Source organism: Physeter macrocephalus, chromosome 21 (genome assembly GCF_002837175.3).
Source record: "Physeter macrocephalus isolate SW-GA chromosome 21, ASM283717v5, whole genome shotgun sequence".
Lineage (NCBI taxonomy): Eukaryota > Metazoa > Chordata > Mammalia > Artiodactyla > Physeteridae > Physeter > Physeter macrocephalus.
Genome location: NC_041234.1, coordinates 87,382,705 through 87,409,375, shown reverse-complemented (window position 1 = coordinate 87,409,375; position 26,671 = coordinate 87,382,705). Strand labels below are relative to the sequence as shown.

The window sequence follows — 26,671 nt, the reverse complement described above, 5'->3', positions numbered from 1 at the left end:
GTGCGCCCGGAGCCTGTGCTCCGCAGCGGGAGAGGCCACAGCAGTGAGAGGCCCGCATACCGCAAAAAAAAAAAAAAAAAAAAAAAAAAAAAAGATGGTCAGGTTGACACATATATTGACTCATTATGTTGTACACCCAAAACTCATGTAATGTTACAAGTCATTTATATCTCAATAAAAAAAAAAGATGGTTAGGGAACGGTTATGACTACTTTAATGGTCTGAAGACTCTTGCATATATTTATGTCTTTCTCTTTACAACGTCCTCATTTAGATACTTTTCCTAAAATCCATTCCATCTTTCTAATCCTATTAAGTCTTTTGCCCATGACACTCAACATTCACTGTGCTCTAAGCTCTATACAGAAATGGTGCCTCAGGCTTACAGAGAACTTTCTCCTGCAATCACAACTTCCTTCCTCTTCCAAGTTCAGCACAGATTCTCTCACGGACCCTGTTCTGCTGACATCGGACCCTGTTCTGCTGACATCGAGGGATACGGTATCTTGCTGGGAAGGGGATAGCACTCTAAAGAGCATATCTCATAAAGAGCAGACCTGTGTTTTGGTGATTCACTATAATCCAGGTCTTGCCACCAATCTACAGCTTATGCAGCAGGCAGCTGGCTGGCGTAAATGGTGCCTTTCCATCCCTGCCCTTATCTTTCGGGACACGTAGGTCCTGTTGAAGTGGAGGTTCATTAAACTCCAAGTCAAAAGAATTCTGTGTCCTACAGCAACCATGGTATTCTCCCATTCAAAGAGACCTCCCTCCGCCCCCCACTAATTTGACCTCACTGGAGAGTTTTGACAGATGCCTGGCATATCCACTCACAAGGCTCAAGGCAGCCCAGGCTTCTGGCCGGCTGCTGTCTTATGATGATCCAGAGCTGAGCCACTGCTTGGGTAATTGTTTCAGGGATGGTGGGAAAAAGGCCCTGGCAAGATCAAAGAGGGAAGATGCTGCGGGTGGGCTGCTTACTGAGCAGAGTGCATAGGAAGGGATAGAGCGGAATGTGGGAGGGCTGGCAGAAAGAGCCAGTGAGCCTTGTTCTTTGGCTTTAGGCTAGATTGACAGCCACAGAGATTCAGGGGAAAAAAGGACCCAAGTGTTAACCTTTTCTCAACTGCAATGTCTGGTGCAGACATTTAGACATTGCAGTGAAAACTTTTAGTGGCGGTGCATTTTCCAGAGGCATTTTGCCACTCCTCTCAATTCTCCAAAACTAAATTCGTATTGTTTCACTTCATTTCCACCATTATTCTTCATGGTTCATATTTTCTCTTATTTCTAGATCTCTTGCCATTTATTTGATTTGTCTCTTTGGTTTTAGAGATACATCATTTTCTGCTATCACACCTATCCACACAGCACCATAACTAGTCTCCTTCTTTCCCAATATTAGAAGAAGATGTCCTAGGCATAGACATTTATAGGTCTAATCCAGAATAATCCTCAAACAGTAGGATTTTGTCGGCATAGGTAAAACTCATCCAATAGTTATGATGGATTATAAATGTGATAGAAGATCTGAGGGTATGACTTATGTGTGCATTGAGAGTATTGATAGGAATTCAGATAAAATACATATCTACCCAGGAATCTTCCAGAGTGTTCTGTTGACTTATTTGAAGGGCATTTCAACTAAGGATGACTTTTCCCATATTTATGGCAGCATATTTTCTTTGAAGTAGGTATTGCTCCACTCAGTATAAGAAATGATGTTCCCCGCCCCCAATAGAGGTGGAGCTACTTCTCAAAGCTTGATTTTCTCAGTTTTTCCTATGATTTTGGCTTTTGAAATTCCCAAATTGAAAGTCTTGTGTATTTTTCTTTAGCCTCCTTAAGAAAATGGACTCCATTCCCTTGGTAGCAAGTTTCTAGGCGTGGGTTTTTTTTTTTTACTCTTCAATTCTTTTAATATCTACCAGTGGACCACAACTTCTTGGCAATGGACACAGGCAACTTGCTAATACCAGGGTAGTGTTACCAGATTGCTTCAGAGGGAACTCTTACTTGGAGCCATGGGCTCCTGGGCAAGGCTAAATAAGATCAAATGGAAATCACTGAAGGCTCATGGAGTAACATGTAACTTAGTTGTATGAAGGAGAGGAGCAAAGAAGGTACACTTCAGTTGTGACATTTGTGACACCATGAGTTCCGGGTGATAGAAGGGAAGATGAAAATCAGACATAATGAAGGATGGCCTCTGTGACACTGGACTTAGTTCTGTATTATTAGTCTTAATGTCCTTTAGTCATCAGAGTGTGTGTATATGTTGGTGTTCACCTACCTAATAATAGTGGCCCACCCCCTCTATCCATATTATATATTTTTTTATCATTTATTAAGACTTTACTTTTTTAGGGCAGTTTTATGTTCACAGCAAAATTGAGGGACAGGTACAGAGACTTCCCCATATACTCATTGCTGCCGCATATGCACGGCCTCCCCTGTTATCACCTTCCCCCACCAGAGGGGTACATTTGTTACAGCTGATGAACCTACATTGACACATAATCACCCGAAGTCCGTAGTGTACATTAGGGTTCACTCTTGGTAGTATACATTCTGTGGGTTTGGTAAATGTATGTAATTATATGTATCCATCATTATGGTATCATACAGAATATTTTCACTGTGCTAAAAATCCTCTGTGTTCTGCCTATTCATTCCTACCATGTATTTTTAACCTTTCAAAAATATTTCCAAATACTTACTACATCCCCACTATGAAGCTTGGAAGTTTCAGTAGAGTAGGAAATTAAAGTGCAGACAGTTTATACAGTTAGTAATACATCTAGAAGAAAACCCAGATCTCTTAATTCCAAAATATCCCATACTATGCTTTGTCCACCAGTGAATAAATGGAGAAGGTTGATGATTAAATCACTTCCTTACAAATGGCTGAGACAAGTGGGTAGCTTTAGGGGCCCTAGAGGTAATTTTGTGTATAGCCATCCTTGAAAAAATAAATTTGAAAGACATCTGCAGTTGTTGGAAGGAGGGAAGAGATGCCATCACGTGGTATTCATTTGCAGGGATCAGATTTTCCTGAGTCAGAAGGGGGTTAAGAGATCTGCCAAATGCTTGGGAATGGGTTCAAATTATTGCAGAAGTGCAATGGAAAAACATGATTGATTGAGCTCAAGAGTATTTGCTCTATTCTTCAATAGGTTGCCTTCCTGCTGTTCTTCCTCCCAATTTTATGACTCCTCTTTAAAACCTTATCTCTTAATAGGAATGATCTGAAACCCTTATCTTGACTTTCCAAGCAAAGTGAATACATTTATGAATGTGTGTGTTTATTATTTTTCTATTTTCAGTGTTATAGCTAAGCTATGCTTTGCACATTTTTGTTTTTGTATTTGACAGTTATTTAATATTAACTGGTCACCAAGAGTGTAGTGAAAAATGAACTAGATCTAAAACCTAAGAGAGATATGAAGGAAAACAGAGGGCCCTACCCTTAAGTGGCTTATGGGATACTGCCCTCCAGTGGGGCAGAGACTTTGTCTTGCCTCCCATCGCATCACTACTGCTCTCAGATGTAGAATAGGGCCTGGTGTGTTACAAACATTCAGTAAATATCTGTTGAATGAATGAATGAATGAATGAATCCACACTTGAACAAAATCTTATAAAATGACTGCTAATAGAGTGCACGTTATAAGAGGCTCTAGGGAAAAGCAGCGATCAGGGTCAGGTAAGATTATTCAGGAAGAACTCCTGGAGAGTTTACTGATATGGTGAGGAAGGATGAAGAAATGATCAGACTAATACAAAGGTTGATCACTTGCATAGTAGGCCTGGTAGAATTGTAAGGCAGTAGGAGCCTAGAACATTGATAAAGGCATTTCTAAGAGGCATATCTAGGATGGACAGGGGACAATGAGACAGTAGATTGGGGGGTGAATTGAAAAATACCAAGTGGTTTAAAATATGGCTGAGAAAGAATAGCTGTGGTCTAAAGAAGTGAGAGAGGAGGTGTAAAGTTGCCTTCGATATATAGTAGGTACCTAATCAATAGTAGTTCAATGGATGTGCTAGCAGTAGATTGCTTTTGTTCTTAAATAAGGCAGTGCCATAATGTTCTACTTGAGCAAGTCTGTTATAGCAATTGTATGTCAGATGGACTGACTGTGTGTGTGTGTGTGTGTGTGTGTGTGTGTGTGTGTATTCATCTGTGCATATGTGCTTGTGTGTAGATGGGAGAGGGCAACAAAGTAAGAAGATCTATTAGGTTATTATTCTAATTATTTAGTTGTGAAATAAAGACTTAAACTATGTAGGCTATGAAAATATTAAGAAATGAAAGAATATGAGAGATGTTATTTAAAATTAAGATATAGTGACAGATTGGATATGGTGGTCAAAGGAAAGAGGGAAGAAAGGACAATAATTCCAAGATTTGGAGACTGGAAAAACAGGATAAATGATTATAATGGCTGAACTATTGAAGGGATATCATTTTGGATAAAGATGAAAGCAGTCTGGGGCACATTGTGTCAGAGTGAGAAATCTTGCCCTCAGTTAGGGGTCTGTGACTAAAGAGAGCATAATAACTTTAAAATATGAATATAAGCAGTTGTGAGAATTGTGGCATGAAGGAAATCTCCAGTAGTGTTGAAGTGGAGAGCAAGGTTTCTCAACCTCAGCATTATTGACATTTGGGGCCAGATAATTCTTTGGTGATAGTGATGGAGGAGGCTGTCCTGTGCACGGTGGGGTGTTGAGCAGTATCCCTGGCTTCCAGTCACAAGATACCAATAGCAACCTACCCCCAGATGTAACAACCCAAAATGTCTCCACACGTTGCTAAATGTTCCCTGGGGGTAAAATCACCCCCAGTGAAGAATCATCAGTACAGAGGTAAAAGAGTAAACTACCATAGATTGGACCTTTGGGGTATAGCAGGAGATGGGGATGAAATTGGAAGGGAAGGTGGGTCTAAAAGATCAAGACAGAAAGTAAGAATGATTTAAGGAGCCATGTTAGGAGAACACAGGTTTAGGGAAAGCTAGGGAAGGGGGGTTTTGACAGGTTTTTGAAAATTGGCATTTGGTAAGAAAACTTAAGTGGATGGAATGAGTTCCCCCATTCACTGAGTATCTAGAGGGAATTTGGTTCTGGCTTCTTCTAGAGATCTGTAGGTACTCGTCTCTACACCAGAACCACTACCTTGGCTTTAGAAACTTTTCAAGTGAACTTTCACTTCCTTGAACACTAAAGACATAGAAAAATAAATCATCTAGGATCCTATGGAGAGTACACACCTTATATGATCTGTCTCTTACATGTACATACACACAAACGAAGGCAGGACTTTTACGTTTTTTTTTTTACCTCCAAGAATATGCCTATGCAGATTTCTAGGATCCCATTTTGTCCAGTCCCCTTAGTTACTGGTCAGTGTTGAAGATGAAAAGGGGAAGCTTAGATTCATAAAATATTTGTGAATTGAAAGACTATTAGATAGACATCTGTCTATCCTACTGTTGCTGGTTGGTTTGTTTTTTTTAAACTTCTTAAAACCTAGTGGGCAAGGTGTTCCTAAGGGAGAGAATGCCATATCCAAAGGCAATGAGGGCTAAAATACGAGGGGGTCCTCGGGAACCTAAAGTTATTTAACCATGCTGAAGTGTCAAGTGTGAAAAGATGATGGAGTGAGGTAAGATGGGAAGCCCATTCTTTAGGGAAGCACAAGAACATATATACAGTGGACCCTTGAACAACACTGGTTTGAACTGTGTGAATCCACTTATATGCAGACATTTTCAGTAGTAAATACTATAGTACTACACGATCTGCCATTGGTTGAATCCCTGGATATGGAACCGTGGATACGGAGGAACCGCATATATGGAGAGCTGACTATAAAGTCATACATGGATTTTCGACTGCAGGGAGGGTCAGCACCCCTAACCCCCATGCTGTTCAAGGGTCAACTGGCTATTCATATGTATTTTCAAAGATGTAACAGTCTTTTTTTTTGAAATTAAGTTTTATGTAGAACCCTCATTGTAAAACACATAAAAGAGGAGCCACTTGATACAACTCACACATTGTAGTGGCTTCTGAAGCACTCCTTAGAACACTAGGACTGTGGAACACAGTTTGAAAATCACTCCAGGGGCTGGCACCTTATCTCTAAAGGACCAGATAGTACATATTTTCAGTTTTGTGGACTGTAGAGTTTCTTTTGCAACTGCAACTGCTCAACTCTGCCATTATGGCAGGAAGGCAGCCCTAGCCAATACGTAAATGAATGGGCATGGCTGGATTTGGCCCGCTGCTGACCATTTTGGTTTGCTGACCCCGCCAAAACCCCACTCATTTTTTTTTTTAACAAATGGGGACTCTGAGGCTGAGAACAGGGAAGCAAATTACTACTAAAAACAGAGCTAAGACCAGAACCCAAGTCTCCTGATTGCCACCTTGTTCCTTTACCTTTCAATTTGCTGTCAAATAGAAATTTCTGGTGTGTGTGTGCGCGCACGCGCGTGCGTGTGTGTCTGTGTGGCAGGGAATGAGCTCTGCCTAAGTGTCTTTAGTTAAACAGTACCTTTGACTATAGGTAAAGTATCTCTCACAAAGTGGAGGTGCCCTCTAAATCGTGTCATTTTGAGAGAATATGGTGTCCTTGCAGCTACTCAGTACTCTCTTCTAATTGTATCTCCAATGAAAGGCCTTGCCCTATAAAGATATCTGAAGCTCTGTTGCATGAAGGGTTTGAGGCCTAGTGTTATATGTCTTCCTGGGGAAAAATGGCTGTGTTTTTAATGTCTTAATTGATGTGTTAATTAGAGTTATTGAGATAATGAGAATCATGTCAAGGCTATCTGGAATGAATGTTCAAAGTTGAGAGGACTAGAGTATGTGTGAATTGGGATTAACTTTTTCTTTAAAAAAGAAAAACAACTCTGTGTACTTTTTGTGCCGGGACGCTCTACTAAGCACTTCATTTGTTATCTCATTTGCTCCTTTTAGCGGTATATCAAATTATCATCATCTCTATGTTATGTATGAATGAGTAAAGGGAAGTTCAGGGAGATTAAGTAGCTTTCCTCAGGTTGCATACCTAGTAAGTGGGAGAGCCAACATTTGGACTGGGGTAGCCTGAGGCCAGAGCTCATGACCTTAACCATTTTACTGTATGGCCTCTCTCTTTACCTAGAAGGAACCATTGACATTTCTGATGGCATTGAAAGGTGAAGTTGGGGATCTAGGATGTCTTAATTACTGAGCTAACATTTGAGGAGCTTAGCACAGGAGATAAGTTTATAGAAGAGAGGCAGAAAAGGGGATTTACCATAATGAAGGAAAAAGTGAAGCATATAAAGTTCAGGATAATAGAGGAGTTAATAAGCCGCATAGACCTTTGTTCCTTTCTATGTATAGATGAGATCTAGAAAACATAGAATATGTAACTTAGAAGATAGCTGACATCTTTTTTTTTTTTTTTTTTTTTTTTTTTGTGGTATGCGGGCCTCCCTCTGCTGTGGCCTCTCCCGTTGCGGAGCACAGGCTCCGGACGCGCAGGCCCAGCGGCCATGGCTCACGGGCCCAGCCGCTCCGCGGCATGCGGGATCCTCCCGGACCGGGGCGCGAACCCGGTTCCCCTGCATCGGCAGGCGGACGCGCAACCACTGCGCCACCAGGGAAGCCCATGTGGATTGCATCTTTATAGGGTCTGGCACTGGTAGCATCCAACAGTTGTCCTTTTGTACCCTAAATTACCTAGGTATTAAGCATTTACTAGGTGATCTTGGTGTTTATGGCTGAGTTGCACTTTTTCTTGGTCCTATATATGGGTATTGTGATTTCATAATTGGTCGTAAAGTTAAGAGATTCGTTAGGGAAGATGTAAAAGTTTTCCTCAGAGAAAACTATGATAGGCAAAGGGTTTGGTGAATTTTGAAATTATCTGGAAAAATTCCTGGGGATTGGGATATTATGTTGTAAAATTTTCTCTCTTATTAAAATAGTTATTTTGGGGACTTTAATGTCTGTGACTCTTGGTTTTAATATCCGCAAATGTCCTTGATTTTTCATACTACTAGATTGTTATTTGGATCTGCTGACATAATAGATTGGCGCTTTGCACAATAAAAAAAAAAGATATGCAAAAAAAAAAGGAAGTAGAAGAATTATGCCAACAATAGAGGTCCTGGTACCTTGTGGAAAATCATCCCAGTGGCAAAGCATAATGGGATTTTCCTTGGCCTGGTTTGTGGAAGTTGTCTGACTTGTGTGACTATCTTCAGCCAACTCAGAAAACTCTCTGGGCCTTTATTGCTTTTCCCTTCCAGACAGTTGGCTCAGTGACTTCCACCGCTGGGCCTTCCTTAGCTAAGACATTGAGGATTCCTTTCTCAAGAAAGGCAGGGCATAGAGAAATACACCTAGTCCTGACTGCTTATTTTTCAGTTATCTGAGCTTACGTTGCAGTACTTTACCATCAAGGCAAGAACTGAATACTATCTAACTTTAATTGCCTTTAAGTATAACTCCTGTAAGCCTCAGTAATTATAGTTAACACTCTCTGCATTAACATTGCACTGCTCCCCTAGGGTTTTCAGAGCGATTCACAAATAAGTGCATTCAACTTTAAATAGCTCATCAGGGTTATAGAACCCAAAAGGCAAAGGATAGAGGATATTTCCTGCTCTCCAGTTATTCAAAGCTTAGCAAATAGGAAGGCAGAGGCATCCATGGCCCAAAGGTCTTGATTGCCCCAGTCAGTGTTATTACAAATAGTCGCATATCCCAGGAAAGAAAGGTTTAAGCTTATTGAGAGGATGAGAATGGCGATTTTTGTTTCTTTTATTTCCTAGGGAAAGGTCTAATGGATAAAAACATTTAGACTTATAACTCACCTCAACTGGTTTACAAGGCTAGATTGAACTAGGCCTTGGAATGAAAGGAAATGCCAAGAAGTGTAGCACGAATTTTTAAAGTTTTCCCAGTCACCTAGGCAAGGCATAATGCAAGTCTGGTAGGAAAATATAAGTTTTCTTCCACCTAGAGAAAGTTCAGCAATTCTAATTTGGAGAGAGAGCAGTTATAAGACAAGGAGAGTTTCCCCATTAGCACATGCCATTGCTGTCTGAGTGGACATTCTAGAGAGCAGTGATTTGGACACATTACCACGAAGGTCTTACCTGGTTTCTGCAATGAGGGTGTCAGGTTGGTTCTGCTGGTCTGGCCCCAGCTAAATGGATGTGGGCAGTGCTGGTAAAGTGGGTAACCTCTTACATTGCAACTATCTATCTAGGTATCTCAAGGGCTTGGAAATTTGTTGGAAAGTTAGAGTTGAGCTGAATTCTTGAATTTCCTTTGGACCATGTTATCAATAATATTTTCACATTTAAATCTTAATAATGAGAGTATCCCTAATCGCAGGTTTCGCGAAAATAATAATAACAGATGTGACCAGCTTGGAAGAATTTCTACTTTAGAAATAGTCCATGCGTTGATTTTATTAGCAAGAGAGGCACCCGCACAAGTATTATAGGTATGAAGAAGCACCGTCTGCTCATTCCTAACAATTTGGGAAGGCTGCACTTTCCCCTATCTTCTTAGGTGTTGAGGGTATGTATGCCTTCTTTAAAAAGCTCTGAAATTCTCTTCATTCCTTCATTTCAACGGAGTCGGGGATTTACCATGATGGGATTTGCCTTGGAAGTTACAAGGGTACAAAGAACTCAAACTCTTAGTTAGTCCCAACCTGCTTCTACCTTTGTTTTTGATTATGGTTCATAAGCTTGCAAAGAGGAAGAATCATATTTGATCTCATTTAGTCTTAGATTTGATTCATTAGTTTGCATCTTTAGATATCTTTAAAGGTCCCAGAGTGATAGTTGAGAGATTACGGTCCAATGTTATCAACTCAGGCTCGTGAGTGAGGCAGAAATCGCAAGTGACCTGTGTTCTTTTAATAAAGAACTGGGGCAGCAGTGCTGGTCAATGAAGAGACTAAAGATGAACCATTACATGGCAGCTTCACGTTCTTCTTTTTTTTTTTTTTTTTGGCTACACCGGGTCTTAGTTGCGGCATGTGGGATCTTCATTGCAGCATGCAGGATCATTAGTTGTGGTGGGTGGGATCTAGTTCCCTGACCGGGTATCGAACCCGTGCCCCCCACATTGGGAGCACAGAGTCTTAACCACTGGACCACCAGGGAAGTCCCAGCAGCTTCACTTTTGAGGAGCAGAAACATTCCAGGAGAGCAGTGATGATTACATTGAGTAATTACCAGGACTGTAGAGTTCAGAAAGACAATTCTGGCCTCCCTCTACGTGCAGCAGTTGACCACCCTTTTTCTCTCACTTGGAGAGGAGACAGCTGTATAAAGTGGGTAGGCTTCCTTTCCATTCCGAATTAAACTCTTCTCCCTGGAGAGCCCCCCTTTTATTTTTTTAGCATTCCCCTACTGTAATGACCAAAGTAAGATATACCCTCCCCCAGAATATTACAGTTTAGAGTGAAGAAGAGCAGAGGTGAGGCCATCCATAAATGGGAATCTTAAGAGCTTGCCATCTAAGACAGACTCTACTGATAGAAATAGACTTGGGGAAAACATAGAGATGGGGAAGGAGGGAGAGGTGAAAAAGGAGCTCCTAATTCCTATCCCTTGAGACATTCTCTGTATGGTAAATACAAGGCAGCCCGATACTCATGAAGGACCTTCTTGCCATTCATGCTTTTCTGGAGCTGGACAGGAAGAGATCTAAACACAAGGCTGGATTTGGGGGCTGTATAACTGACCTTGTTGTTCTCTTTCCTTCTATCTTGTAATTCTCCCAACCTGGATTTTCAGCTGAAAAAGAAGCAAGTGTACGTAGAGAAGGTGGAAAAGATGCAGCAAGCTCTTGTACAGCTCCAGGCAGCATGTGAAAAACGAGAACAGCTGGAGCACCGTCTCCGGACACGACTGGAGAGAGAACTGGAATCTCTCCGGATCCAGCAGGTATAGAGAACTTCAAGAAAGTGAGATTGCTCCTGATTGCTTATTTGTCAGATAGTGTCTGACATGAGAATCAAAAAACACACTCTTGCTCATCTTCAGGTTTTTTGCCCCAACTGATCTTACTCCAGAGCACCTCCCAATTGTAAAGACAAAGTTGGCTTCCTTAGCTTCCTATCGCAGCAAAATCCTTAATGCCTATTATCTTGCACTTTTTGTTTTCATATGAACCCCAGAAACAGTAGGCCCTATAAGAAATGAAGACGCTATACAAATAGACTCCTGGACATTTTAGGATTGGAAATGGTCTTTAGAATCATTTGGCCATACATCTTCTCACTTTTTTTTTTTTTTTTTTTTTTTTTTTGCGGTACGCGGGCCTCTCACTGTTGTGGCCTCTCCCGTTGCCGAGCACAGGCTCCGGACGCGCAGGCTCAGCGGCCATGGCTCATGGGCCCAGCCGCTCCGCGGCACGTGGGATCCTCCCGGACCGCGGCACGAACCCGTGTCCCCTGCATCGGCAGGCGGACTCTCAACCACTGCGCCACCAGGGAAGCCCTCTCCTCACTTTTAGATGAGAGAAAATCAAGACCCAGGAAAGGTGGCATGACTCCCTTAAGGTCACACAACAAGTTTAGGGGCAAGGCAGAGACCAAATCCTAGATTTTTAATTTCCGTTTCTATGGAGAACCATGCTGGCCGGCAGGGCTAGTGATTTTTAAACCACTGATCCACTTTCTGAGCAGCGTGACCATTTGACATGGCAGGCTCCTTTCGTGATCAAGAGTCTCATACTCAAGCCCGAGGTAGAAAGTCCTATGAATTCCCCTTGCTTCTGAATCGGAATCCAAACTGAAGTGGCTTGGGCAGTAATCCTTTCCAAAAATAAGGGCTCTTCAAAAGGGACTCAGCCGCTGTGGTCCTAACTCATTAACATCAGGGGTCTCGGCATCTCCTCCAACAGCGCCAGGGCAACTCTCAGCCCACCAATGTTTCAGAATACAATGCCGCTGCACTGATGGAGCTCCTTCGTGAGAAGGAGGAGAGGATCCTGGCCCTGGAAGCTGACATGACTAAATGGGAGCAGAAGTATTTAGAGGAGAATGTGATGAGACATTTTGCCCTGGATGCTGCGGCCACCGTAGCTGCTCAGAGGTAAGTAGCTGGCTGGTAGAGTCCCTGAATGAAGGGCAGGGGTGGTGTGGAGAACAGAGAGTGACTGATTAATAGATTTTCCAGTGGTTTATTTTCCCATAATGTTCTGTTTCTTTTTTCTCAGTTTCTGCTTAAGTGTGTGGTTTTTGGTTTTTTTTCAATCTGGTTATGCAGAGACTGAACAACTGTGGGGCAGAGGGTCCGGGATTTGTAAATTAAAGTTACTGACGAACTTACTGGAATCATAGTTCAGCTTTCTTCAGGAGCCAGAACAATTGCAGATGGGATCAGGTGAACGTCCGCACACCTCCTTCCCCAAAGCCTCAGGTTCTTTCAGCCACATGTGTAGGTTTCTTTGTTTAGCCCCAGGACTGGAATGAAAGCTTCTCCAGAGAAATGCCACTCAGAAACTAAATGTCACTCAGGAGTGGCTACTGCCATTTGATAGCTCTGGCTTGTCCAAGGTATGCCAAAGACTGTGCTGAACATGAATCCATCCCTGCCCTTTGAGAAGGTCTATATTTGAAGCCCACATTCTCTGTGCCTCCAAGTTCATCACATGTAAGCAGTCACATTCCATTTGGTAAGGGAGAGAAAGTGGCAGGAGGCATTTTCATTTTTTGCCCTTTATGTGTTCCCCTTTTCTCATTATAAACATTTATTATTGCTCTTTGGAGGACACAGTGCTCTTATCGTTTGTCTCACTGCTGTTTGTAATCATCAGTTGGGAAAGAAACAAAAACTAAATTCAAATCTGGAGATGATGTGGATTGTTGGAGATACAGACAGAGCCATGGTCTGGAGTTGGGTATCTAAGGCAGGCTATAGCATATTGCACCCAGATAGGTCTCTATCCAGAAAGTTATTAAAAATCATGGCATTGTTTTTTAGCATTCTCCTAAATGTGGTGAGCCGGCAGAGTCTCACAGCACTTGCCAGACTTTGGGTTGGAATATGTGTGTGGAGGGGGCAGTGGATACATTTATTTTTGAGTCCTTCTCATGCCAAATCAGAGGGAGGTCAATGCTTAAAAGCTGGACTGGTGGTTTGTAAACCTATTCCCAATTCTTCAGGAAGACATCTTACGTTTCTCTAACATGCTCTGTCTGTCTCCAGATACCCCCTAGAAACCTTAAACAGATTGAAATTGCCTGTGCCTTGATTTTGAGGTCCTCATGGGCTTAAGCTTACCTGTCTTTTTTTTTTTTTTTTTTTTTTCTTTTTCTGAGAACGGTGTGCTCAGTCCACGCCAGTGCAGTAATAGAGTGCAGAGAAGCCCCAGCTGGGCTGGAAGATGGTTGAGAAGTTTGTAGGCAGCTTAGAAGCAGAATGAAGTGTAATTTTAGTTGCTGGTTCCCAAGAAAACACCTGTGCCCAGTGCTTGTTCAGAGGTTATTCAGGAAACCCTAACACTGACAAAGAGGTGCAGGGCATTTTTGTCATCTTTGGGCAGAAACTTAGAAAGATACAGCTCATGAAGGTGTGCGGTGTGAGAAAATGTTGGAAAGCCAGGGTTCTTGGTGCTGGGAAATTCACTGCTGAAACTGACTTTGGAATAGACTCCAGGTCAAAATGCAGGAAAGCTAGGAGGTTGTCATTTGGGGGCCTTGTATAAAGAAACTACCCCTTTCCTTCTTCCCTGGAAAGGTTTGAATATTGGGAGAATCCCCTTTCAGATGGATTTCTTTCCAGAATCTGTTGGCTCCCATAAAATAGATTTAATTTAAATTGAATTCCTTTAAATCACCAGGTAGAAAGTTTCCATGCAATCACCGTTTTCAGTAAAATGTCATGTTTATCATTTAATATGGTAAAAAGCAGCCAGTTCCCACCTAATAGGAACGCTTTGTAATAGTTCCCCGGACAAACATTCCATATCTGGACTGTGTACCTTTTGCATGCCTATTAATACCACCCACAGAAGAGACTGAGAGATTGTATTTGAATTCCTGTAAAATGAGAGTATTGGACTAGGTGATTGCCCCAGACCCTTCTATTGCTAAGATTGTACTATTTTTCCAAAGATTTGCTTCCTATGCTCTGCCACCGAGATTAGTTTCCTTCTCCTCCTTTCTTTCTTTCTTTAGGAGATTTCAAATTCGGAAAGTAACATTCAGAAAACTTTGTTTCAGAGCCTGTGGGCTCTTCTGCCTTCCCTTCCGACATCTCTTCTTGCCATTTCTTTTCTGTCCAGTGATTTCACTTTCCCTCCTCCCAACCCTAAATGTACTGACCAAGGTTCTGCTCTTCACCCCTTTCTGTAGTAAAGGCTTTATATTCTATTTTCTTCCAAAATAATTTTTAAGTGCCTAGGATATTGGCTGCAGATGGAAAGTGCTCAACATATGTTTGAGTAATGAAGGAAGGAAAAAAAGGAGAAAAAAAAAGAGGGAGAAAGGGAGAAGTAAAAGAAGAAAGGAAATGCTTTCTAACTCTATACAACTTAAATCCTTAAATCTAGTGCCACATTGTACCAGCCTGCTCAGTTTCTGTGTATTCTGCTTATTATTCTGAGATATTGAGTATCTCAAACTTAATATATTTGTAAAATAATAGCTCATACATAAATAATAAGTTGCGCAATTGGGAAATGTTGCTGGGGGGTCATACAGTGGTAGTTGTAGAATTTTTTCAATTGAAGCATTATTCACATATTTAAAAAACACTTATTTTAAGTGTCTGGTTTGGTGAATGTTGGTAATTGTATATAATAATGTAGCCACCACTACCATCAAGATAGAGGACACATTCTAAAGTGCGCTTATGCCCCTTTAACCTGATCCCTTCCTCCCATGCCTGACCCCAGACAACATCTCTTGTCATTGTAATTTTGCCTTTTCTAGAACGTCATATAAAAAGAGCCATATAATATGTACTTTTTTTGTTTGATTTCTTTCACTCAGCATGATTACTTTGAGCTTGCTCTAAGTTAATGCGTATATCAATAGTTTATTCCTTTTTATTGCTGAGTAGTGCTCCATAGCATGGATGTACCACAGTTTATGCATTCACTTGATGATGGATATTCGGATTGTTTCCCGTGTTTGGCCACTGTGAATAATAAAATATAGATTTTTAATATAGGAATAGACATCTGTCTTTTCTCAGGTGAGAAGACATATTGGGTTATCTGTTTTATACCCATTCCGGCATTTTGATTCTGTGAAGCATCTCTTGTCAAAGGGAAAGCTGTCAATGCAAGAAGTCACATGTAGTGTTTACTATATATGGTACGCTTCTAAGCGCTTTACAATTATTGCTTATCTTCACAATAATTCTTTGAGAGAAGTACTGGTATCCATTCTACAGATGAGGAAACTGAGGCACAGACAGATTAAAGAATTCCCCTAAGATCACACAGCTACTAAGAGGCAGAAGAACCAGGACTTAAATCTACATTTTTGACACCTTAACTGCTATATATACTCTGCTGCCTCCCAGATAGGATGATTTCAAAGATGGTGAAATAGGGAGTATTACCTGTTCAAGAGTTACTATTTGAGGCTTATTAGTTTCTTAGACTATTATAAATAATCACAAAACATGGCCTATATTATAACTTCATATTATTGTGTTCCTAGAGATTCCTCTCCAGATGCTTAACGTAGACGAGGGAAATTACTACCGAGTAGGAGTAGGAGTTCATCTCAGAAGAACTGATTTGGCAGTGCAGATTTTTAGTTTCAGCTCACAAATGGTGATTTATTTCTGAATAGCAGCAAAAAGATAAAAAGATAACACATCCGATCAACCAGTAATTTATTTCTTTGCACTTACTGAATCAGGTTGTTACCTTTCTCTGAATGTGCAATGTTTCACTTTTATTTGGGACAAAGTAAATCTGGGAAAGAAGGAAGTAAAGAAAGGGAAGGCAGAAGGTAGAAACTGGTCACACACGTGACGCATGTCTACCTAGTCTTGCGTTGTGGAGGCCTTTCTCAGGTTCCGTTCTCTGCTTTCTTCTCATTCTACCTTCTGTCTTAGTTATCTTGTTCTCTACTATAGCTTCAGATAGTAACTCTGACATCTCTAAGATTACAGTTAGAATTTTCAACAACTTGCTGGATGGATATTGTCATATGGCTATTCATAAGACACTTTAAGTCCACTGTAACTAAAATCAAAACCCATTATAGGCATTTTCCAAAACGAAAAAAAGTTCTCCTTGGTTTCCTATCACAGAAAACGAGCAGTATGCCATCTTTTCTAGTCATTTGAATTAGAAACAACAAAGTCCTCATTCATTCTTCCCTCTCCCTAACACCCACATTTAAATAGTCTCCAAGTTCTAGCAATTCTGCTTCCTGTAGCCTCTTTCCATTTCCCTTGCCACTTCGCCGTGTCCTGTTTTCAATATCTCTTGCTGGGATTATAACCTTTCTGACTGGTCTGCCCGATTCCAGTATTATGGCTCCTCTAATCCCTCCATTACATTTCAGCAGAGATAATGCTGTCTTCCTGAACCACAGCTTGGATCATTTCATTCCCTTTGAAAAGCTCTAATAAGCTTCAGTGCCTATTGGAATAAAGTCCAAACTCATTTCTGTAATAGTTAATGATTTACTTTTTTCCCCTCCCCTTGCAAGTTCCCTACAGTCGGGGACTAGTCTTATCCATGTCTATCCACCCTCCAGCCTCCCAGGAACTTCAAACACAGTGCTCCACTCATGGTTGAGTTCCCATTTTAAATAAACAAAAGGGTGCTACCGATAGGAAAAAGATGGCCTTGAAGTTTAAAAGGCCGCTAGATGTTTTAATTAGGAGGTCATGGGTGACATTCTAGAAAGCAATGTAAGTAATGTGATGGGGATAACTTCATCAGAGGAAGGAGAGAGAAGATGACTGGAGGAATAGTTGCCAGAAACCATTTACTTAAGAATTTGAGGTGCAGGATAGTAATTCAGGGATATGCGGTTTGGGGTCTGTAGGTTGTCATTTCAAGCCCAGCATCTCTCTACTCATGTGCTTAAGGGTAGGCTCAGAGTATTGGAAGTTAGCAGGTCAAGTTGCTCCCTCAAATGCTGTGCCTGCTTGCTTTTGCTTAAGCTATTGCTCGGTAGCCCCAGTCTTCTAGAAGGAAGATTGATGTCGAAGGCCGTCCTGGCAGCTCTGTAGGAATTCACTAAGTGCCCCACATTTTCCGGCTCCATTCCTGAGGAGTTCACAGTGTCCATATCAATTAGCTGGCAGGGCTCTGTGTCCCCAGAATGGTCTTTTATGCAATGAAAGTGGCTCCCCCAGGGACAAACCGTACGCTCAAGTCCCCAGTGTCCATAGACACTATGCACTTTTAAAAGAGGCCTGCCTCTGGAGCCTCTGCCATCACATTGGAACTCTGCACTGCGGGGATTGCCTCCAGGGTCATACCAAGAGCTGGAATTCATTCAACTCATACTCTCTTGTATGTTATTCTCTTTCTACCTACACTTTTCTCTCTTAATAATAACTTATTGAGTGTTTTTACTGTGCCGGGCACTGCATGTTTTACATGCACACTTTTCATTTCATCCCCCCCAAAATCCCATGAGATATAATTATTATCTCAATTTTGCAAACAAGGAGCCCGAGGCTTAAGAGCAGTTAACCCAATTCCTGAGCTCATAGAGTTTGTTAGTGGCAGAGGACTAGGGAAAGTGGAACTTGACCCTGGCGTGGCCTATAGTCAGGGCCTGTGCTCCCAACACTACACAATGCTGCTTCCTCTTGGGTACTTTGGAACACAGGGGCCATTCCCAGTAGGACTACAAGCAAGTGAACTGCACTACAGCAAGAGTAGAATTCCGAGGTATTAAAATATTTTGGATTTAGCAAATGATGAAAGCCACTGTGGTCCTTTCCCTTCTTGTTCTCCAGTTATTTCACCATTCAAATGAATTGTTTCCGCCTCGCATATAAGGTGCAAGCATTTGGGGGAACAGTAGTTTTGCAGAAGCTCACCAAAATTCCCCAACTTTAATACCAACTTTCTGCCTCTTCATCCCCCTGCTCCTTCACAGCCATCTGCACTGGTCACAATCTCTATGCTAACAGGACATAACCAGCTGCCAGCAGAAAAGATGCCTGGAGTTCTCCCACAGACCCTCATTCTCAGAGGAAGTATAATGCAGCAGTGCCAGTTCATTGTTTCTTCAGCCTATAGTCTGGTTTTCTTTAAGACCAATATAATTACATCAACATTCTTCCTAAACTCGTTTTCTTTCCCTCCAAGTTACTCAAATACGATCCAGTTTTCTTTCTTCCCTTCCCTTTTTTCTCTACCACTAGTTCTAAATGAACTAAAGAAAGATGCATGACGTCACTTATCAGGAGGGTATAGGATTCCCATTATGTCTTTGACTTGTGCTGTTTAAACATCAGCCTTGCCCATGGGTTACATCCTTTCCCCTCCTCTCCTCTCCCCTCCTCTACTCACTTCTCTTCTCTTCTCTTCTCTTCTCTTCTCTTCTCTTCTCTTCTCTCTCTCTCTCTCTCTCTCTCTCTCTCTCTCTCACACACACACACACACACACACACACACACACTTTTCTCCTTATTACCCCTTGAGTTGATGGCCTGAGACACTTTGAGATGGAACATGATGGTCCCTCATGCAGTTGGGACTCTGGCAAGAGATTAGTCACTTAGTTGGGGGAGACTCATTGATTTGGCACTTGAATGTTTCAGATATAGCTTAGATAGGAATCAAAGGGCACGGACTCAAAGTCCCTGCTTCTCACTCAGCTCCCATGCCCTACCTGAACTTGGCTGTTGACATGTCTAGAGTTCATTTCTAGCAAACACTCAGGTGGAGTTACTGCTGTTGAATGTAGCAATAGCTCTTTGGTACTTTCTCTGACTTCCTTCAAAGTCTAGCCTTTTCCCCTTCATGACTGTCATGAGAATAAAGTGGGCATATCTCATATGTAATACAAATAATCACGTAAAGTGGAAATATGAATATCTTCCTATTGCCTGGTCATGATCTACAAACTTGAAGGGACTTTCTGCCAGAGGTTTGGGGAGGGTGTCTCTCTAGTTCTGAAGGCAATCCTGTGCACTTCTCATAGAATCCATCACTGACTTTTGCAGTTATGTCTGTCAATAACCTCTTCTAGCTCTGCAAGCTGAACCTTCCCATCTTGGAGATTCTTATCAGTGAGTCACCCAGAAACCAACCATTCCTAATAAGTTTGATTTCACTGTAGGGCCTTCCAGCCTAAGGCTTTTGACTTAGGACAGAGATTTTGTTGCCCTCCCATCATTATCACTGCCATTTTCCTTCCCAGGGACACAACAGTCATCAGCCACTCTCCTAACACCAGCTATGACACAGCTCTAGAAGCTCGCATCCAGAAGGAGGAAGAAGAAATACTGATGGCCAACAAGCGTTGCCTTGACATGGAGGGCAGGTAAAATGTTGATCTGGACTCTGGTGGATCTGAGAAGTTGGTACGGAGACCAGATAGGTCAGTAGGGAAGGGCAAGCATCTTCATTCACAACAGGGGAACCTGATAATGCAGCCTCCCCCCACCCCTGCACCCCTGCCAGCCTGTTATTTAGGATTTGAGATGCAAGGACCTTTACCTTGATCATTCGCACTAAGTCTGGAATTCCAAGTAACACTGCTTTCCCCACGGTCCTTGGTAAATTGCTTCCATATGCCCTCTGCCAGAAGTGAATTGTTGGTATTTGCGATCTGAGGTATTCTTTCTAGCATTGCACCTCAACTCTGTGGTACAGCAGAGTGCTCGGTCAAAGAACATCCACTCAGACTCGGAGATGGGACATCTGATGTCTCTTACAAGCGCAGGATCATTTACTTATTAGCCGAAGTAGCCCATTCTTAGAAGTTCTCATCTTCTCACTGACTGACTCATCACTTCCATTGACTCAGATTCTTCACCAAGGTACCCACTGCATCAGTCTACTCTCTCATATACAGCCCTTCTTTGCACAGATACTTTTCTTTGGCTTCCTAAGGTTTAACTGACAACTCCTGGATGTTCCTCTGTGCCCATATGGGTGTGCATTAAAAATTGTTGCACACTGTTCCTTGTCTTACAACTCAGAATTAAGTAGACCACCCCCTAGTCAAAAAGATAGCGGAAGCTCAAGTCCATGCAGGTAGTGAGACCAGAACCTGGAGGTGGCAACAATGTTTTATCTGTTCTTTGCCTTTGGCTCCTAGGATTAAGACCCTCCATGCCCAGATTATTGAGAAGGATGCCATGATCAAGGTACTCCAGCAGCGTTCCCGGAAGGAGCCAAGTAAGACAGAGCAGCTGTCATCCATGCGGCCAGCAAAGTCTCTGATGTCCATTTCCAATGCTGGATCAGGCTTGCTCTCCCATTCTTCCACCCTGACTGGCACCCCCATCATGGAAGAGAAACGGGATGACAAGAGCTGGAAGGGTAGCCTAGGTAATGACAGTAAATAAGGAAGATTAAAGTGACACATTTAAAGAGAGCCCTGACTTGGTTACATGCCCACGTGGCAACGAGAAGGAATAATGGTCCCACTTCTAGAGAGGAAGATAAACCTGGTTGGGTTTTGTCCTCCTGAGAGGGTGACTGCATATTTAGGAGACATCATGAAGTCTCACTGAGAGAACACTGGTTGAAGCCAAAGCCCTAGACGATAAGAATCCTGAGTTCTGTTTGGGTGGGAAAGAAGACAACTTCAGTTTCCTCTTAAAAATTCTCCGCTTTGTCCTTTGCCATGCGGAACCTTTTGTCTTTGTCCAAAGCCCATGTGGCTTTCGTGTCATTCAAAATTTCAAAATTCCAGCTTTTTCTGTGTTCTTTCCTCCCATATAATAGGAGGACACAGAGTTCTAGTTAAGCTAAGTGGAGCTGGGTGGCAGGTTTTTGTTACCAGAATATTCTGAGATGAGAACAGAATGTACTTTTTCATTCCATTCCTGTCCATTCCTTCCCCTCTAATCAAAACCCCAGAAGTATTGTGGATACCACGAGGCACATTTTTGGAGCCTGAGGAGACAAGCTATATATATTTTTATTTTAGCTCTCTTTGTTGCTTCTAATACCTTTCTTGGTCGTCTGACAGTTGCAGTGTCCTTTGGTTAGAACAGGTATTTGGGGGACCATGGTCATGGTTAGAACCTTAGATCGCACAATTACTCTCACACTCCTCTGCGACCACAGACTTCTTTCCCTGATCCTTTCCAGCTGTTTGGTAATGGCTGCTGTTGGTTATAAGTGGAACCAAGTAGAAGCATTCTGACAGCTCGTTGGGAATCAATCACCATTGGAAAAATAAATCAGAACAGATACCCAGGACACTTAAAGGTTTAATACGTTTCGCTGGGGGATTAGAGAATGAGAACCAGAAGGGATCTGCCAAGTCTGAAAGAAGCTTTTAGCCACGGTGGGAGGTGCCTGAGCAACTGATTCCTGGGTTCACTGGAGGCAAAGGTAGAGAGTTTGGGACCATTCCTATTCCTCCTGAACCTCCTGCAAGGAAGAAGAGGTCATCGGGTGTCTATATTGGAATAGCCTGTAGTTTTCTAAGCTCCTTCCCTCTTTCCTCTGTAGGTATCCTCCTGGGTGGAGACTACCGTGCTGAGTCTGTCCCTTCCACCCCTTCGCCTGTGCCGCCCTCGACTCCCCTGCTGTCAGCTCACTCCAAGACAGGCAGCCGGGACTGCAGCACGCAAACAGAACGGGGAACGGAACCCAACAAAACCGCAGCTGTCGCTCCCATCTCTGTCCCTGCTCCAGTTGCTGCTGCCGCCGCCAGCACCGCCACCATGGTAGCCGCTGCTCCAGTGGCTGTCGCCGCTGCCGCTCCAGCCGCCGCCGCTGCCGCCGCCGCCGCCGCCGCCGCCGCCGCCGCCCCGTCCGCCGCCGCCGCCGCCGCCGCCGCCGCCGCCGCCGCCGCCGCCGCCGCCGCCGCCGCCGCCGCCGCCGCCGCCGCCGCTGCCGCCGCCGCCGCCGCCGCCGCCGCCGCCGCCGCCCCGTCTCCAGCAGCCGCTGCCGCCGCTCCAGCCGCTGCCCCAGCTCAGACTCCAGCCGCCGCCGCCGCTGCCGCCGCCGCTGCTGTTCAGCTTGCTCCAGCGGCTCTGGCTCCGGCTCCGGCTCCGGCTCCGGCTCCAACTCCAGTTCCGGCTGCAGCAGCGGCTCCGGCTCCGGCTCCGGCTCCGGCTCAGACTCAGGCACCAACTCCAGCTCCGGCTGCAGCTGCTCCTCCAGCTCCAGCTCCAGCTCCGGCTTTGGCTCAGGCCGAGGCTCCTGCGAGTCCAGCTGCCGGCTCTGGACCACGTCGTTTGTCTATACCAAGTGTGAGCTGCAATCCAGATAAGACAGGTAGTAATTCTCTGGATCAGGTAGCCCTGGGTTCTGCCCTCAGTGACAGATTGGGTGCTTGGCCTGCTGTTTAGGCACAGCTGGTCATGTGGGCAGGGCTTTTCAAGTTCTAAAGCGGATTAATTAGAGGAGATAAGGGCAGAGAGTCTGTAAATGACTTCTCCAGGATAGAACGGGGATGAGTCAAGGTCATTTTCCCAGTAAAAGTAAATGCTCAGGTGAACAACGGGGGTGGGGGGGGTGGGGTGTAGTGGGCCAGTGCCACTTTGCCATAGGCTTAATGGGGGCTCTAAAGCCACTTCTAAAATTTGAGTTTTCACCTTGTCCCTAAGTGTTTTCTAACCCCTTACTTCCATTTAGATGGCCCTGTTTTCCACTCCAATACTCTGGAAAGAAAAGCTCCCATTCAGATCCTGGGACAAGAGCCTGATGCAGAGATGGTGGAATATCTCATCTAAATGGCCTAATCAAGAGCTGCAGTTTATCATCAAGAATGCTTTTAATCATTTTTCCCTTTTGTTTGTTCTTATTTTGAGGGTGAGGACAAGGGTTGGGTGGGGGGATGTTTTTTAAAGGGACTTTTTATTGAAACAACATAGTACTTAGGTAATACCATATGAACTCCAGTCTGTTCTGGTACACTTAGAGAGTACCTCTAAAAAGCCAGATCAATCAGAATGTACTCTAAAGTTTATTGTTGGGATTTATACAAATTCTGGGACTGTTAATAGCTGGATATACATCAATGTTTTCAATGTGCTGAAATTTGTTTAGCATTTCCATATTCTGGATCATTCTTTTATCGAAGAGCACAGTATGTTTGGAAGACAGTGTGTAACATGTAGTTCAGAAGTCGAAGCCAGAGAGGATTTGGGTGTGTGCTGTTTTGTATAGTTTCCATCTAGGCAGCATCCAGGGAGAGCTCTCGCCTCGGGCGCATGAAAGGGAATAGTTTTAAGAGCTATGTAAACTGGAGAAAAGGTAGGGAGTATTGGGGTGTGGAAGGGTGCTGGAGCTAATTTTCCCTCCCAATTTCCCAGCTACCCTGGGCCAGGAGATTGTGTTTATCTTTATTTCAGTGGTGCTTTGGAAGTGGATTCTTTTGGTTCCCTCGTGGAGGTTCATACATTCATATATATACTGTGGAGTAATTTATGCATTTGGATAATTAATATATTGCTTTCAGATGCTAGGAGAGTAAATTAGCTGAGTGATGTACAACTTCTTCTCTCTTAGGGAGTTAGACCATCCGAGGCCTTGACGGAGAGTTGCATGAGGTGCTGTATGCAGACTTGTGTGGTCTGTGTGTAGCCAGGAACATAGCTCGCTTGCCTTTCCCGAGACCAACCTGCTTAGTGTTTATTTCTTCTCCAGCACAAACTCACTGGCTGTGTCACCAGTCTCAAATTGCCAATCATTTGCAAAATGAGGAAGCGTTTTTGTTGACCGGTTGAATGCTTTGAATTTCTGGTGACTACTTTGAAATAACTCATGTTGTTTTCCCAAATTCTTAGCGTACGTCTTAAAAGGCATATATGACTATCGCCTCCAAGGGAATAGCATCAGAAGCCCAAAGTACTATGCTGCAGTCAGGGGAGAGGGGGGCTGCAGCAGTATCCTCAGCTACCTCTTCTCACTGCCAGTGACTCCATCTTGGAATACCTTTGGAGAGCAGCAGGAAATGCACATGTGGGCAGGGACCAAGGAGGCCATGGCTCCAAGCTTTGCCTTAGGTCTGCCTCCAGGGACACAGAAGGGCTGCCTATTGTCACAGGTCTCTGCCCTGTGTCTCCTCTCTGCCCTTCATTAAGGTGACAAATCCATAGACAATGTCATTAAGATCAGTTTTCAGGGGTATTGGGGGGGGTGAGGGGATTGGGGGGTATTAGGTAAGGGTGGGGGGTAGAGGTTTGGGGATGTGTTAGTTAGAAACCAAATTCATAGAAGAGTAGGCCTGATATATTACATTGTGAGGCATAGTGGCTGGAAGGAACTTTAGCAACATAGCCATACCCCCTCATTTTAGTAATGAGGAATCTGAGACCTGGAGAGGTTAAGTGATTTTTTTCAACATCACACAACACAGCTTTCCACTCTGCCGATTACCATGCTTAACTTGGGAAACGCTTATATACAAAAAGCCCCATTTTAAGAAAAGACATTGACATGGTCCAGGGCACATGCATTTTGGAAAATGTCCTTGGCTTGAGTAATTTGTCCAAGGTTTTGAATTCCTATCTTGCCTCTCCTGCAGTGCCTTTTACAAGGTTTTCCCTTTCCTGATCCTTATTTCAACACTGAGCCACATGAAACATCCCCCTAAGAAATCAACCTCACTTTTCTTGCTATGGGATTGGCTATCGCAGATCATCTTACAGGGTTCCTCTGAGAGTATAGGAATGGTAGATTTAACAATATTTTTTTTGGTCATTCCTAAAAGGAATTATTTTGTATGTGGTGAGGGAGAGACAGGAGGGAAGGTGATGTGATTTTTCAGCCAGTCTTGACATTTTCAAAGATGAAGTGATCATCCTACACGAGTCCTCAGTCATCAAGTGAATCCCAAATAGAAAGTAAAAGTGCAGTTGTGTTAATACTCATACTACCCTATAGTCACAGGGGAAAAAAAAAAATCCTTCAAATAGTAGAAGCAACAAGTAGCAAACTTCAGGACTGCTGCTTTCTATTCAAATAAATAAAAAATAAATAAAAAGAAACCTTTCATCTACTCCTTTCATGGTTATGACACATTGCCAGAATTTTTGTTAACTCTGGGAGCCATCGTTTTAATCACATTCTGTAAGGTGACAAATGTCATACATTCCACACTGTGGGGCAGCCATCTCTTAGACTCATATATTTTGGGGAAAGGAGGAAGTTCTTGGCCAACTACTATTTTGAACTTTCCACAACTTCTCTGCCCCCTCACACCAGAGGCAGTTCCTTTTGGCTCAATTTTTTATCGCAGGTAATTTGCTAAAATAATATGGAACATCTAAGAGGTGGAAGAAGTCCATGTCAGTGTATTATGTTTACGAGGAAGATAGATCCAGCCTTTTCAGAAAATCTCTAATAGGTGTCATTTAAAAAATTCAGGTTTATGGGAGAAATCTCAAGTTAGCCACCTCTTCATGATTGTGTAGATGTAATAACATTTGGGGGATCTTTCTGGACTCCCATCTATCTATGCATTTTGCTGGCACCTCAGGACAGGAGGGTGACCTTGTTGTCTTAACTTGTACTGCCTGGTGGTCTCTGGGGACCTTCTAAGTCAGTTGTACACCAATGTCCCATGTACAGAAAAACTTCATTAGAACAAACTTGACTTGATATAAAATTCCTATTAACAATTTTTTTATTAAATAAAACTAGCTTGAGCTGTCTTTTAAGATCATGTATCTTGATTGCTGTTTTAATGAAGGATTTATTCTCAGTGCTGCTTTTGAGCTTCAGGATGACAGGATAGCAGGAACCTGAAATATCTGCCGTCATCTGCCATAGGAAACACACCGAGAACCCCGTCGTGCATTCTTTTTCTTGTTACACAGTTGGGCTGGGGACACCAATTGGAAAATGGAACAAACTGATTGTGCAGACTACTTTTTTATGAAGAGCCTAAACACTCATAATGCGGCAGCTTCAAGTGTATACGTATGCACTAACTTTTATAAATGATATTCTCATGTCTGTTAGCCATACCATCTCCTGTTATCTCAATTGCTCATTCACATATGGAATGTGTGACTTAAAATGTGTGCATTCTTACTGAACATGTTTTCAAAGGAAGGCATCAGCTATGGGCTAATTGCCACCAATTTTAGCCTGCCATGATCCTTGGAAATATAGCTTCCAAGTACCATCCATCATCAGTTGGACAAGTGTTGGGAGTTTGTTTATTTTTTTCCGGTAGCAACGATGGAGCCATCAAACCTCCTTCTGGCCTCCCTTGTGATTGATGGCATGTGTTTGTAAAATGGATAGCTGGGGTTGGCAGATGGCTAGACAGGGATCACCTTTGGTTTAAAATGTATGTGGCCCCATAATGATTGAGACCCCATTCTGTAATTGACTGAGCTAGTTCCAATAAAGTTAAGCAGGTTTGAATCCACTTTGTGCCTATCTTTTCACTGACAATAAACTTAGCTATTTTAAAATGCAATACTGTGTGGAAAATGCTTTGGTGTTTACCCAACAGAGGCTTTATTTACGCTGTGTCAGTGATTACTTTCAATTCAGTATG

The 26,671-nt window shown here is 43.0% G+C and overlaps 1 protein-coding gene across 1 annotated transcript in view; it reads left to right on the top strand.

Moving 5' to 3' along the window:
• Positions 1 to 24,281, top strand: part of AMOT (angiomotin) — a 62,434-nt gene extending 38,153 nt beyond the window's left edge. Inside the window, exons 9-14 of the mRNA XM_024128136.2 lie at positions 10,824 to 10,973; positions 11,935 to 12,125; positions 19,391 to 19,513; positions 20,294 to 20,526; positions 21,661 to 22,431; positions 22,792 to 24,281. Of these exons, the coding sequence (XP_023983904.1) occupies positions 10,824 to 10,973; positions 11,935 to 12,125; positions 19,391 to 19,513; positions 20,294 to 20,526; positions 21,661 to 22,431; positions 22,792 to 22,889 (1,566 nt within the window). The 3' untranslated portion in view covers positions 22,890 to 24,281. The remainder of the gene's footprint in view (positions 1 to 10,823; positions 10,974 to 11,934; positions 12,126 to 19,390; positions 19,514 to 20,293; positions 20,527 to 21,660; positions 22,432 to 22,791) is intronic.
• The last annotated feature ends 2,390 nt before the right edge of the window (positions 24,282 to 26,671 follow it).